At 42.3% G+C, this 15,870-nt stretch overlaps 1 protein-coding gene across 11 annotated transcripts in view; it reads left to right on the forward strand.

Moving 5' to 3' along the window:
- SHROOM2 (shroom family member 2) overlaps nt 1–15,870 on the forward strand; it is a 186,989-nt gene that overhangs the window by 128,582 nt on the left and 42,537 nt on the right. For 5 of the 11 annotated variants that reach the window (XM_037899962.2, XM_043537794.1, XM_043537795.1 and 2 more), the window contains one exon: nt 1,572–1,672. In XM_037899962.2, the coding sequence (XP_037755890.1) occupies nt 1,572–1,672 (101 nt within the window). Of the gene's footprint in view, nt 1–1,571; nt 1,673–7,421; nt 7,624–7,699; nt 8,259–15,870 lie in introns of those variants that run through there. The other 6 variants (XM_043537800.1, XM_043537801.1, XM_043537802.1 and 3 more) reach the window with 2 other exon arrangements.

Raw genomic sequence — 15,870 nt, forward strand, 5'->3', positions numbered from 1 at the left:
TCCTCTTTCTTTTAAACTCTCTTGGTCCATTAACCAGATACTGAAGCACTCGCTGTCTCACCTTAATGGTTATGTTTGAAAATCCAAGGATATAATAAAGGTTAATATGACTTAAAGAAAAAATAGGTGGCCCTTCTGTTTTGCATGAGTGATTAAAAGAAATCTGATCCTCAGAGAGATTCCGAAAGTCTGCTCAGCTCACAAGCAAAAAGCAAGTTAATTTTTAACTGTGCAGTGTGAATGAGGGGACAGTTGGCAGGTGAGAGAAACTGAAAGACTGACCCTTGTAATATTGTTATTTTAAAGGCATATTAAAGCTGCCGTAAGATTGCCTCATGTGTAAGGGATCCTAGTCAAGGGGAGGGTACCGTCAATTTGAGCTGAACTGCCTCCTCTGCAAATACAAAATATTGGGCTCGAGTTAAAAACAAAACAGGGTATCCCATATTTATAACATTCCTCCCCCTTTTCCCTTTTTCTCTCATTTCTTGCGCTTCATCTCCCTTTGCCCCATTTTAAAAAAAGAAAAATCCAGGAGTCAAAATTTAAACAGTAGTTTCATACAAGATAAGAGATCCCTTAGGAAAAAACTCACCTGATCTATAGTTTGGTTTTAATTTAAACAAAAGTCTTCACTAGGACTTTTGGAGTGAAGGGGGGAGGAGTTACTGGTATAAATAATCTTCTGGGCTGTCGCTTACAAGTGACTGTTTTTCAAAAGCAGAAATTTTATTCTGAAGAGGCAGGAATTGCTGAATTATTCCTCTTTTATTGCCCATCCAGCAATAAAAATCGTCCTGTAATATATACCATACATGCATTGATTTTGTTAGTATCAAGTTCAGTGGAGGCTACTTGGAATGGCACAAAGCAAAACAAATCTAATGCCCACACCCAGCCCCACCAACAAAAAAAAAAAACAACCCAAAACCCACTGTTTAATCACTTGACAATACAGTGCTGGGTGCACTGTAGATGTATATAACAAAATCTATTAGATTTAAAAAAAATTAAAGGTATTTTACATACTTCACATGTATAATTTAGTTGGTTTGAGTACCCAGTGCAACTGTATTTCCCATGAGTTCAGAGTTTCTAATACAGTGTTAGACTTTGGGTGTGGTTTTTGAAGATACTGAGGTAATAAAATTCTGGAAGGTCAATGTTAAGTGTTTTGTTGAGAAACAGAAACACACAGAAAGAAGTTCAGAAGTCCTCAAATGCTTGCCTGTATTCAAATGCTAACAAGGCTACGTTAAGTTTTTTACAATACTTTGGTTTTGGCAAATAGAAGTTGCTAAGGTTTATAAATATTATATTTAAGTGTTTCCTTCTAGACCAGTGAGATAAATTAGTAACATGAGCACAGCGAGGTTCGTAGTGCCACAGAAGATGTCACGTGGCATACCATACAACCCTTGAAGCCAAACCACCATAAGACATGTTACATTATTGACTTTATGTATGTTCAAGCAGAGCGAACCCACAAATAAGAGGTTCCATAATAATATATTTTCAGGAAACTGAAACTTGATGACTTGGTGTCTTACTATGTTATAAACCCTTTGCAGAAAGTCACAGTTGAAGTAAGGAGGCAAACCGAGGATTCAGGGGAAGATGGGGAATGTATTTCCTCCAAAACTGACACCGATGAGCAGAATTACACTCTAAGGTGGGTATGCTTTTTTTTCTGTCTCCAAGGCTGAAAGTTTTATATGAGGACTACGATATGCGAATGAGCTGGTCTTTTGCTACCCAAAATAGAAGTTGAGGTAAACTCATGTTGAACATTGTGCTATGTCTTTTTTTCCCCCCTCATGTACGATACAGCAGTTCTTGGAGCTAAGATTTCTGACTGTGGAGTAGACCTTTTAAAGAAATTACGTACTGTCCACTTTATTGTATTTTCTTCAGTCCCAGCAGAGTCTTACTATGAGGGTGTAGAAAGAGATCCAATCTTAATATTGATCAGTTAAATGCTTTTAAAGAAAAGGAAGTGTTTGATTTTCTTAAAGGAGTGTGTCAGGGATACACATGGCAACTACTGTAGATTGCTGGAATATAGTAATATAGTAAGTCAGTTTTCTGTAAAGATAAAATTACTGAATGGAAAACCGATAAAGGGCTCTCGAATGTGATTTTCCACTCACCCCTTTTAATTGTTAAGTGAATTAATAGGAGAAAAACGGTACAATTCTTCCAAGCGGCTTTCCATCTATCTTAAATAATCTGTTTTGACACACTGTAATTAAAACCCTTGAATGCCCAGCACAGTTGGGACCTGATCCTGATTTGGGGCCTCTGGGTGCTATTGTGATAAATAATTGAAACTACAGCTGCTAAATTGCACTTGGCAACCAAATTTCAGACAAGAACAGACTGTGTCTAAAATAATTTAGTCAACAACAGCTTTTGTATCCTGTTTTTTAACTGTAAATTAAGAACAAAAGCATATATAGAAGGTTTTTTTAAAAAAAAAAAAAGTCTCAACTGATTCTCCTCATTATAAGTACTTAGAATCTTTAAGTGGTAGAATGTCTCAATGGGAGATAATTTCTTAATATAGCAAATGCACATACAATATGAGTATAGCTATGCATCTCCCATATGATCAGCAACTGATTTGTACTACGTATAATACGTGTTCATTATTTTCCACCTTATAAACTTTATATTATGAAGATTGATGGTTCTATTGGTTTAAGTGATCTGCTGTGTTGTTTTGATTCTGTGTAGCTCTTTGTATTTACTGTGCAGTAGCTTTTAAAATGGAGTGTGAGTGTGTGTGTGTGAGAGAGAGAGAGAGAGAGAGAGCACGAGCATGAGCCCGGACTAGAAATGACTGTGTAGGCAGACAGCATCTCTATATAACTAAGATGTTTTCCATCTAGCATTGTGGAACTCTAGTAACAAAAGCATCTGAATAATACACCTACGCCAGCATTTTAACAGTGTCTGTGTAACACAATCCTCGTTTTATAACATAGAATCCATGTAAATCACATGACTGGGCACCAGCTGTAATAACTTCTTTGTTTTAAAGCAGTACACTGTTTTCACATGCTGTTGCAGCTCTATTATTTGACCATTGCACCACATTGTAGGAAAAGGTTTAGGAAAGTGGTCTCTTTCATGGTCTTTCCCTCAGCTCTTTGTCTGATGCCAAGGCCATTTAAACTATGTAAAGGGCATATATGTCTTTTGTAGACTGTTTAATTTTCATGCCATGAATGGTCTCTGAATGATAATGAATGGTTATTATGCAGAAACTATAAAAAAAAAAATTAAAAAAATGTCACTACTATAGTGAAAGGCCTAAGTGGTAAGGGAACTTGTCTCATTCAACGTGATCTCAATTAAACCTATGTTCTGTGGAGTTGCTCTAAAGAAATTTGATTTAATACTTTTTCCAAAACTAGCAATTTGTAAATAATAATTTGTTTAATCTGGCTAATCTGTACTTAGTTTTAGAACATTTACCAAGTAGCCCATGGAGAAAATATTTGCTTGCTGGCGTGTTTAATCATTTTTTTTGCTACTTATATAAAATTACACTACTTATGAGCCTGATCCTGCATCATCCACACCAAATGGGGATCTTTGCCATTGGCTTCATAGCTGCAGGATCAAACCCTAAATCTTTAAATGGCTTAAACCTGTGATGACCTGAGTTTTCTGCCAAAAAGTAATTTCATGAGATCAATGTATGGGGCTGAAATATTCTGTAGGTTGCAGTCTACACTCTGTAACATAAAAATTATAGCCAGCTATTTGAGACTCCCTTGATTATTTTGTGAGTAATAAGTGATTTGCCGTTTAAAATAATTGTGTGTATATTTTGTGCTTATTACAGATACAGTGTTTGTCATGAATGCTAAATTATTTGTGAATCTAATCTCTCGTATTGAATCTTACATGAAAAGTAATGAAGTATTATAATAACAGATTATACATTTTCCCCCCATAATCTTTAAAGTGAAATTACAGGGCTTGGATAGCTGACTAGTCAGTCAGTTTGCGTGTTTTTCCTTTGTCCGTTTTATTATGTATTGTGCATTTTTAGCCCAGAATGGAAACAATTATGTTGTTTGCATGAAGATGTTTATAATCCACCAAGAAATTTTCAACCACTTTATGGATTTGGCTTCATTTTTTATTTGGGCTATAATGAATTGATATACTTAGTTAAATTGCTTAGTACCATTTCTGGAAAAACTAGAAAGTGTCTGAATTCTAGTATTCAGTGCTCTGTTTTATGTTTATGGGAACAGCGAGCAATTGAGCACTTCTAGATATAGTTACAACTACTCATTCAAGTAGCACTACTGCTATGAATTGCAAACATTCAAACTCCCACTCCTACACACATTGGGTACAATTCCAAGAATTGTCAGAATTCCAAAACCAGTTCTGAACTTCTAGGACTGAAATATATTTGAAATGAAACTAGTAGGGTTGCCAGTTTCTAATAGCTGGTAACCGAATCTCAAGGCCCTACCGTCTGCTCCTCCCATCCCCCTCAATGCCCCACTCCTGCTCTGCCTTTTCCTTCAGTGCCCAACCGACCCCCACTCTGCCTCTTCCCCCCAAGGCCCCACCCCCATCACTTGCTTCTCTTCCCTCCTCCCCCTGTTACTTGGATCGTCTCAAGGAGCCTGCCTGCAGGTAGGAGGCAGCCCCAGCTGAGCAGGGGCTGTCATGGATTAATGATCCAGCGCCTTCCCACAGTAACTGGAATTCTGGTATGGGTGCCATTTAGGGTTGCAAGGTCCTCTTTTTGACCGGACTTTGCAGTAAAAAACCAACTGTCCAGGTAAAACTTTCATGGGTGGCAACTCTAGATACTACTGACGTGGAAAGCAAAGATAATGCAATGTGTGCGTATTTATTTAAGGATATTAGTTTCCTATATAAAATTACCATTGAAATGACTTTCCAAAATTCAGCAAGCAATAGATAATGGTAGTGTGTGTGTTTCATAGCTGTCTGTATACATAATGCAGAGTCTTTATTTTTTTCAGAACTGGCCTCCCTCTTCTTTGTTCGCAGTCTGATGTGAGCAAATACTTGCTACGCTTTTAACATCCCCTTAGAGGTTACTGTATGTTTTAAACAGGCCTAGCCCTTGATATTCAAGGGGTGTTACTTGTACCTAAGGAGTCCTGACATAAAAAGGTTGTCTTTTAAAAATTGGACCTAGAGAGAGTGAGTGTGTTCGTGTGTGCGTGTGCTTGCGCCCTGAGGACAAGTCAGCCTGCATCAAAAGAAAAGCATACATGTAATAGTTTATTCTCTAATTGACACAATTCTACCACCTACCAGTGAGAGAGTCATGGTCCTAGATTTTTATTTAAATTCTGAGAACATTTTGCATGTATCTGCCCCTCAATTTGTTATTATATTGTCTACAAAAAACTACATATTACAAAACTTGAGGCAGTGTTAGATCAAGGTTACAGCTTTTTGTTGTTGGTTGCTTTTTGACATTTAAGAGGTGTCAAATATAGTATCGGCACTTCAGGCCTGACCCAGCTCCAGTTAAAGTAAATGGACATTGTAGGGATTTGTTCTCTCTTCTGAATTATCTGGTATAAGCCACCATTGAAGAGGGAATACCAAACTAGCTGGTCTATTTGTCTGTTCTGGTATGGCAGTTCATGTGTTCCGAATACACTAAATAAAGAGGCGATTCAGCTATCCACTCTTACTATGCTGCCATGCTATGAGCTATCCCATAGAACAGGGCTCGCCAAACTGTGGCTCTTTTACCATTAAAGTGCAACTCACAGAGCCCCCCCCAAGTCCTCCCCCATTTTCCAGCTACCGGACCGGGGGAGGGAGGGAGCGAGCTCAGGACCTCTGCCTTGCAACAGGCTGGTGCAGTAGGGGCTTCAGCCCAGTGGGGAGAGGGGTTCTCAGAGCTTCAGTAGGAGTAGGGTTGAAGCCCGGAGCCCCATCAGGCGCCTCCCGTGGGGCTGAAGCCCTGAGTTCTGACCCCCGGCAAGTGTGCCCCAGCTCTCAAACTTCTGAAGATTGTCGTATGCGGCTCGGAGGGCCAGTAAGTTTGGCCACCCCTGCCACAGAATGTTTCGGACTTTCATTATGTGGGCCCTTAGCATAAGGGCCCACATAATGGTTTATATCAGCCTGCAGTGTGATGGGGAGGAAAGAAGAGACTACTATGCCAGTAAATTTGAGATATAAGAAACTCTTAAACAGTCATCTATCACAGTCATGATCTCAGATGTTGACTGTGAGACAACCAGATCTCTTACAGCCTATTAACCAATTAAACTGCATTATGCAAACTACGTAAGGATTCGCAAAAAGACAAGGAGTCCTTGTGGCACCTTAGAGACTAACCAATTTATTTGGGCATAAGCTTTCGTGAGCTACAGCTCACTTCATCGGATGCATCCGATGAAGTGAGCAGCTTATGCTCAAATAAATTGGTTAGTCTCTAAGGTGCCACAAGGACTCCTTGTCTTTTTGCGAATACAGGCTAACACGGCTGCTACTCTGAAACCTGTCATAAGTAAGGATTGAGTGATTTGTGCCTGATGTCAAAATCTCCTAATGATGGGCATTGTGTACTTGAATTGAAACTGAAAGTTTTGGGGCTATAAAAGTCAACAATAAATTCAGATTTATTTCCTGTTTCTTTAAGAAACAGAATCTTATAAAAATAAACATGCAGAATAGCTCTCATTTAATCTGTCTGCTATTTCTAAGTTGCCTGTCACTGAGGTACCAGAATGCTCGGGTAACGGTATCAAATGGCTAGTGCAGGGATATTTGGTATGTGATTTTATTAAGAGCATTTTCCTTTTAAAATATTGTGATAGTCTTTACATATATAAAACATAACCCAGAGAAACTGTGTGGAAGGATATAATGCATGCTTTTGGCCACACTATAGGCAACTCACGCTTCACTTTTGTGATAGCCATGATATCATCAGGTCATAGGAGTTTGGGGGATGAAGGAGGTTTAGCGCGCGCGCGTGTGTGTTTATGTGTGTGTGTCATTTAGTTCTATCTATGCACAATCATCTCTATAAGTATATGTATACACACACTTTTTCCAGGCTGAAGGGCTTTTAATGAAGATACTTATTATTATATGCCTAATTAATTTACATAGTCATTTAAATGTGGTTGAGAACGTAAGCCATTTGATTGATTTTAATTAATTAGTTTATATCTGAATATTTAAAACTTATCATTGTTGCTGAAATTAGGATATAATTTTCTTGATTGAAATACAAAATGAGACATTAAAAGCCTTTTTAACAAAAACAAAAACAATTAAGCTTTGAAGGCTGTGAACTTTTCTTCTTGAAGTCAGACATTTTTGGTGATGTAACATATAATACAAACCAAGCCTTCAGTCATCAAGGTTAAAGTTGACAGAGCTTGTATGAACTTGTCAGTCATATAGAAGCAGGCAAAAACAAGCCAGCTGTTGTGAGGCATGGCTTTGAAAATCCTCTGTATTACAGTAAATTAGATACAGAGGTTGAGACAGAATCAGTTCTGTATGTCTTTGAAACAGGCTGGGGTATTTGCAAGGATGCAAAAGCTCATGAATGCAGTGAATAGAGGCAAACGTCTATAAATCCTGGTAAGGTTTCCCTGTATTTAGTTTTAAAGTGCTAGAATAATAAATGTGTGCATGAACTTCAGTTATCGTCTGTTGTTTCTTAACTGATCTTTGCAGTAGTCATTCATACAGTATTTCTTTTGTTCTCCAAGTCTTTAACCACAAGCTGTGTTTGCCCATCCCTGTCTGCAGTAGCTACAGCTATAAATTACAAGTGAGGCAGTGCATGATATAGAATTGTCTTTTTTTTGTCTTTTTTTTTTAAGTGTGTATGTTTGTTCTAGTCCCTGAGGTTTAGGGGAAAAAAATTCCAGCTAGATGGTCTGTGTGTGTGGGGTGGGGGGTGTGCGTGCTTGTGCACGGGCTGTTTTTAGCAGCTTTTGTTTTCACAATTGGCATAATGCACACTGGAATTAGAAGGCAGTGCCTTTCAAAAATGTTTGTTTTCTGGGCTGAAGTCTGCAGTGCTGTTATCCTCACTACGTGACTTCCAGCCTCAGTGTTCTTCACTGCTGTATTTTGTAAGATAGGTTTTTATATTTCTGGTTTCTTGGCAAAATTGTTATTGTGAGCACAGGTTCAGATGAAGACCCTTTCCAAATCAGCAGGTATGAGCTTGGAACTTGGAATGGGATGTTGACTATTGGAAGAAAGCGGTGAGTGAACAGCCAGCTCTGAGTGAAAATATGATAATGAAACGTGGGTGTATATGCTAATTGATGAAAACAGGTATCTGTGAATCCTTTAGAGATGAGCTCCAAGGGGTTCACTTCAGTCCTTGTTTGAGAAGCTCAGGTGAACTAGTTATAATTAACTCTGTTGCCTTTTTCTGTCTAATCTATTCTGACACTGAGTGCTGCCTAGCTGCTGATATTTAAAAAATGGGCACATTTCAACTTACTATGCCTTGATTTTTAGTTCTAGAATTTTTTTTCCAGATAACTTTTATTAAAAAGGACAGATTCCAAGTGATTTTGTATCCAGCCTTTTTTCCGTGAATGAGATTTCCTTGCTGGCAGTGTTAAGTAATGTTTCTTTTGTTCCTGCAGTGGTTGCCATTTATATAACACAATGGGTGTTTTTACATTGTTAGGATTTTCTGCTGAAATTCAATTCAGTGATTCAGTACAGTACATATTAACTGGCTTACTCCTGTGGGAGGTAGTCATTTTGAATCGATGCATGCCGCTGACTGTATATGAAGAAAGATGTGAAATTGAAAAAGCAAGCAAAAGATTGGCCATAAACATTTATTTTATTATTGATTTAATGTGTATAATAGTAGGAAGGAGGGAGGGATTTTTTTTTCCTAATAAAGGAAAGGAGCCTAGTGTCTCTCCCACTCCCTCGGTATTACTAGAAATGTAATTATAATCAAATTTGATTTTTCTTTAGAAATGTGCTTTGTTCTGTTTACAGTTGACCATGATTGACTGGCCTATATTCTTATCTGCCAACATATGTTCAATTGCTTCTTGCAGAATGAGATTGGATCTGTTGGAAAGAAATCTATGCTCTTATTTTTGTGTGCAGAGAGGTGACATTTGTTAAAATAAAAATATATGGGGTCAGAAACAATTTTCATTCACTTTGGTATGTAAGTGGGGCACAGATGAGAGATTCTAATAAAGCAGGCTGACTAGAAATAATCATTCCCATATATCATACTGATAAACAGTAATGATTATGTAAGGATTGTGAAGCTGGAGTGACATTTTTCTGTCGCATGAAATACAGAATTGCTGTGGGATCCATTTTGATTGACTGCACAGATAACATTATCTGCCTCTTGGCTCTTTAGTAATACACTAGCTAATGGACATTTGGCTTGGCTGTGGAAAACACAAGATACCTTAGATGGGCTATGGGTTACAGTGTAACAACAACACACTGCTCTTGTATTTCTGGTAGTATCCTGGTTGTTTTGTGGGTCCCCCTATTCTGTGGCTGTGGCTTATTGAGAACAGGGTTTTTTCTCTTCAAAATAATAGTTCGTCTTGTGCTCTTCCTTTTTGACATTGGTTTGTCAGTAGCTTAAGTGAGTCTTTAAGACAACTTGTTTCAGTAGCCTGTGTTGGACGTTGCCGTCCATGACTTCAGGCCAGCATTACTAAGGCAATGAACAGCTCTGTTGCTTCTACAGCAATTAAATGTGCTTTGTATCAAAACCTGCCTCCTCAAATAATCATCATGAGGCAATCATCATCGTGGTGGTTAAATAATGACATCAAAAGAATGTTAAGGTTGCAAACTCAAGCACCCAGAAGTTGGGAAATGCCAGAATTAAGGTTCTCCCATTCTCCCACACACACAGTGTATGTCTGCAGTATGAGTAGGCTTGGAAGGATTTTATTTTTATTGGCAAATGTCAATAAATGTTAACTTCACCATGTACACACAAACCAACAAAAATATATTTCTATTGATGAAAATACAAATTCACAGGTAAGCGAAGTAAGAAAAATGCTTGAGAACTACAGTTTGATTTAAGAATGTTTACGTAATCTATTTTGCCATGGGATGATGGCAATTTATGTTTTAAGGGTTGCAAAGTTTTAACTTTTTGAATCTCAGCATCTACTGTTATTAAATAAAAACAACAAGGACTCCGGTGGCACCTTACAGACTAACAAATTTATTTGGGCATGAGCTTTTGGATACATCCGATGAAGTGGGTTCTAGCCCACGAAAGCTCATGCCCAAATAAATCTGTTAGTCTTTAAGGTGCCACCGGAGTCCTTGTTGTTTTTGTGGATACAGACTAATACGGCTACCCCCTGATCCTAGTTATTAAATAATTATCTATCTCCCCCGTAACTTCCTGCAACCATGAAAATTTAAATTGATAAAAAACAAAAAAAAAAGTTTAAAAATAATCATTGATATTGTCTGTCAAAAGTACATAAAAATTTAATTCTGACAAACCTAATTATGATAACGGTCTTGAATTACCTAGTTGAGTACTATTTTTTCCCCTCGGGATCCCTGTCTTGTTTTATGCACAGGAGGGATATGTTCTGGGGATGAATCAGGGTTGTGTAGTAAAGGAGACTATTGTCTGTAGGACCCTACCTCATTTGTTTCAGACATTAAAAGGAGTGTGCAGGGATTATAGGAGGATTGAGATTTTGGCAGTTGAGTGCCACCCTGGAGAATTGGATTTAATCCCTGTCTCTGCCACAGCGTTCCTTTGTGATGCTGGGCAGGTCACTTAAACCCATCTTTTCAAAGGTGGCTGTGTCTTCCTCATTTTCTGGGTACTCAATTTGGCACCCCTTGGGTCTAATTTGCAGAAGTGCTGAGCACTCACTGAAGTCTGTGGGAGCTGTTCTGAACAAATAGGGATATAATATGCTACGTTTTCAGAAAAATCAGGCCATAAGCATCTTAGATTGGGCACCTAAAATTAGTGTACTCTTGGGATGTTGATGTGTCTGTGCCTTAGTTTGCCATCTGTAAAATTTGGAATAGTAATTCTACCTTAGCTCACAAGGATGTTGTGAAGATAAATAAAATAGTTAATGTCTCTGAAGCACACAGATGCTGGCTGGGTCCTGTGGAAAAAGTAGTAAGTCCTGCTCTGCCCTTGATTCCCTGAGATAGAGCATGCTCAGTGCAGACAGAATCTTTAGAGAATTTAGCTGCCAAATACTAACAAGTCTCTGCTGAACGTGTGTGAACTGAGATATTCAGAGGCTAATAACTCTGCCAAACCTGGGTGTATTTTCATAGGGTCAGTAAAAAGCACAGCCCTGACACCAGAGCAACATCCCTGCCAAATTTCATGTTCCTCTAAAGAGTGGAGGCCCTAGAGTTTATCAGACACACAGCTGTAAGACATTTTTAACATAGGCACAAGAACATACCTTTCTCTAATTTCATTCTTGGAAACAGCTGAACTGTTTTTGCTGAAACATTAATTTAAAAAAAAGCCATCTTGAGGCAGGCACCCAACACAGAATAGTCTGACCTTAAAATCTATGGGTCCTCCTCCCTTACCTCCCGGTTTCCCCCACTCTTGGTTCTCAGTCCCAGTGTCTCCCCCATTGCAACTCGTGGTCTCAGTTTCAGTTCCTCCCAACAGTGTCCAGTCTGCCGTCATGTGTTTTCCCTCACTCTCCCTAAGCCACGTGTGCACACAGTTCTAAATTCTGTTCCCTGTGCATTTGAATTGTGTGGCTTACTCCTCCCCACTTTCTGGGCACTTGCAGGGAATCTCATTAAGAGCACAGGAGAGACAGCCTCCCTGCTCTCAGTTTCAGTGCCCGGTCTGGCATGGCCCACAGCACTCCAGAGTTACAACTGGTGGTTTAGCATGCTCAGTGCAGACAGAATCTTAGAAGAATTTGTGTGCCAAACTCCAGCAAGCTCAGTAGGTATGAATTGCAGTTTTTTTCAAAGGCTTATAATTTGGGTGGATTTTCGCAGGGACAGCAAAAGGCACATTCCTGACACACAGCATCTGTCCTGCCCAGACGAATTTCAAGTCCCTGCCCCAAAGCATGGGGGCTATTAGATCTTCTCAAATTAAGAGTTGCCAGTATTTTTATAACATGAGCAAAACAGCATATTTTTCATTGGCCTTCTTGTGAGAAATGGCAGAACTATTTTGGCAGAAGTATTCCCAAAAATTGTCAACGTGAGGCAGACACCCAGCACGGAAAATTTCAACCCAAATGGTTAAAGTTTGCCAAAGTTACAAAGAATTGAAAACATAGTGTTATAATGGGAAGTGTCAGGCAATTCTACCAGCTCTGAATGTAATATCTGTGTGTGTATACACATATCAGTATTAAAACAAACCTGACATGAACAATATCTAATATCTTTTCTGATTTCCAAGACACACATGTGCATTCACTTACTTATAATCCACCTTTTCTTTCTCACTAATTCTTTTCAGATGAGTCACAACTGAGGCCTGGTCTACACTACAGAGTTAGTGTAGTGTAGCTTAGTTTATGTCATCCTAACTCTGTAAGTGTCTGCACTACAGCATTACTCCTGCTGATGTAAATCCCCCATTACACCAACCTAATAACTCCATGTCCACGAGAGGTGTAGCACAGGGGTCTCAAACACAGCTGAGACCTGGGGGTGGGGGGGGAAGGGGCAGCACAGGGGTCTGTGTGTTGCCCTGGCTGGGCCTCAAGGTACCTCCCCCGAAGCTCCCATTGGCCGCAGTTCCCCGTTCCCAGCCAATGGGAGCTGCGGGGGGTGATGCCTGGAGGCGCAGCCAGGGCAACACACAGAGATCCCTGTGCCCCCTCCTCCCAGGTTCTGGCCACTTCCTGGAGCGGCGCAGGGGCAGGGCAGGCAGGCAGGGAGCTGCCCCCCGAACCCCTCCTGCAGCCGAACCCCCTGCTGCACCCCGCGCCCCTCCTGCACCCTGACCCCCTGCCGCACCCCAAATCCCTCCTGCACCCCAACCTCTTGCCCTGAGTCCCCTGCCGCACCCTGCACCCTTCCTGCACCTCCTGGGGGCAGGGAGGGGGCGGAGTTGGGGTGGGGATTTCAGGGAAGGGGTTGGAATGGGGGCAGGGAAGGGGTGGGAAGAGTTGGGGCAGGGGCAGGGCCTCACGGAAGGTGTGGAGTGGGGCCGGGGCAGCAGGGTGGGGTCAGTGATGCAGCCCTCGGGCCAATGTACTAGTCCTCTTGTGGCCCTTGTGGTCATTTGAGTTTGAGACCCCTGGTGTAGCACTTAGGATGATCTAGTGAGGGCAGCGCAGTGTCTGCGTAGACACTGCATTACTTACATGGCCTGTCCGCACCGCACTGCCCAGCACTAGGGTTGCCAACTTCCATTTTGTGCGATTAGAAACACCCCTGCCCCGCCCCCTGTCCTGCCCCTTCCCTGAGGCCCCACCCCACCCCTTCTCCAAGGACCCGCTCCCCACTCACTCCATCCCACCTCCCTCAGTCGCTCGCTTTCCTTCACCATCACTTATTTTCACCAGGCTGGGGCAGGAGGCTGGGGTACGGGAGGGGGGTGTGGGCTCCAGCTGGGGGTATGGGCTCTGGGGTGGGGCTGGGGATGAGTGGTTTGGGGTGAAGGAGGGGGCTCTGGGCTTGGGCAGGGGGTTGGGGTGCGGGAGGGGATTGAGGGCTCCAGCTGGGGGTGTGGGCTGCAGGTGGAGCCAGAAATGAGGGGTTCAAGGTGCGGGAGAGGGCACCAGGCTGGGGCAGGGGGTTGGTGGGGGCAGGTGAGAGGTGCGGGCTCTGGGACGGAATTCGGGTGCAGGAAGGGATTCTGGGCTGGTACAGGGGGTAGAGGTGCGGGGGGGAGCGAGGGCTCCAGCTGGGGGTGCAGGCTCGGGGGGAGAGCCAATGATGAGGGGTTTGGAGTGCAGGAGGGGGCTTGGCTGGGGCAGGGGGTTGGGATGTGGGGGGTAAGGGGTGTGGGCTCCAGGAGGGAGTTTGGGTGCGAGAGGGGACTCTGGGCTGGTGCAGGGGGTTGGGATGCAGGGTCCCGGCAGCACTAACCGTGGCTCCCAAGAAGCAACCACCAGATCCTTGCGGCCCCTAGGTGCAGGGAGACTCCATCCACGGGCTGCCCTCGCACCCGCAGGCGCCGCCCCCACAGCTCCAATTGGTCACGGTTCCTGGCCAATGGGAGCTGCAGAGCCGGTACTCCGCATGCTGCCCCCCACCCCCGAGTGGCAGCCGCTTCTGGGAGCCGTGCGGAGCCAAGGCATGTAGGGAATCTGTCTTAGCCCCCGCCCCAGTTGTGCTGCTGACCAGACTTTTAACAGCCCGGTCAGCAGTGCCAACCGGCACCACCAGGGCTCCTTTTCGACCGGGTAAAAAACAAACACCTGCAACCCTACCCAGCGCTGAGCGCCCAGGCTGTCAGCTCCACGCGGAGCTCCCAGCTGGGAGCACAACTGCCCAGCCCTGGGCTCTCAGCACTGGATAGTGGGGCTCCCAGCTCGAGCTGTCAGCCCCTACCTTCCACCTCAGTGTCCCACTTAAGTCGATGCAAGCACTCCTGTTGAGGACATGCACCACTGGCAGAATAGGGTAGTGTGGACATGAAAACCCGCACTAATTACTGCAGTGATTATACAGCGACCTTACATAGGTCGACTTAATTGTGTAGTGTAGACGAGGCCTGACTGTGTGAGATTTCACAATTCATTTGGGACCTGATTGAACGAGTTGATGGAAAGACTCTCATTGACTTCAACAGGAGTTCAGTCATGTCTTTGGCCCTCTGTTAAATGGTGAAAGTTATGCAACCTTCCCATTACAATCTCCTCTTTTCAAAAATGATAGCTCTGCTATAAAATTTTGCCTCCTGGAGAAAACTGATCTCCTTCTCTTGGTGTTTATTTGTTGGGTTTTGGTGACACAATGATCAAACACATTTATTTGAGTATTTTAAATGGTTTGTCTTACAATAAAATAGTTCTGTCTTGCTCTTCTGTAGTGGGCGTATTTTGAAAGCAATATGCTCATGCAGGGACAGAGGGGATGCCCTTTGTTGCCTTGGGAACCCTTCTGGCTATGGTGTACAGTTATTGATTGTGAAGGATAGAAATTGCAGTGCAGAGTGGCTGGCACAGGGATAGAAAAGCAGGACACAAGAACTGCTACAGAGATGTGGAAGGCTTTCTGTTGGGGAAGGGGCTGGTATGTGAATACAGTTGGTCGTTTGCATTTGAGTAACTTAAAAACAGGCTTCAAAAGCAGTTCTAATCTGAAAGCGGCTGCAAAGCCAGTATTATGGAATTCTGTATTGATTTTATCTCAATGATTTCTTCAACACATGTTCAATTTATAAGTAATAACGTGGTCTTTTTAATTGCCAGTCCTGCAACTTAGAACCCTGCTTTACTTTCAGTTCCCAGCTCTTCTGGCTCTGCTGCATCCACTTCTTTCAGTTACACATGGGCAACTTCATTGGACCATATTCTGGTCTCAGTTAAGCAGGTCACCCCCACTGATCCCAACAGCCATGGGAGTGTCACTGGTATAACAGAGAGACGCATTTAACGCACAGTGTGGAATAGAGAGTAGGAGGATTTGACCCTTCGGGTAGCCCTGCTCTTAGTACTTAATTTAAAATCTCCAAGTTAGGCTGCTGGTCCACTGCTTATTACATTAACTGTAATTGTAACTGTCTGACTGTTAGCTTGTCTTAATCTCATATTGCAAGCCCTTTGGATCAGAGGCTATCTCTTTCATTGTGTGTACAATGCCTAGCACAGTGAGGCCCTGATCTTTGGTTGAGGTCTCTGGGCACTACTGCAATACATGCAAAAGTGA

The sequence above is a fragment of the Chelonia mydas genome, chromosome 1 (assembly GCF_015237465.2).
Source record: "Chelonia mydas isolate rCheMyd1 chromosome 1, rCheMyd1.pri.v2, whole genome shotgun sequence".
Lineage (NCBI taxonomy): Eukaryota > Metazoa > Chordata > Testudines > Cheloniidae > Chelonia > Chelonia mydas.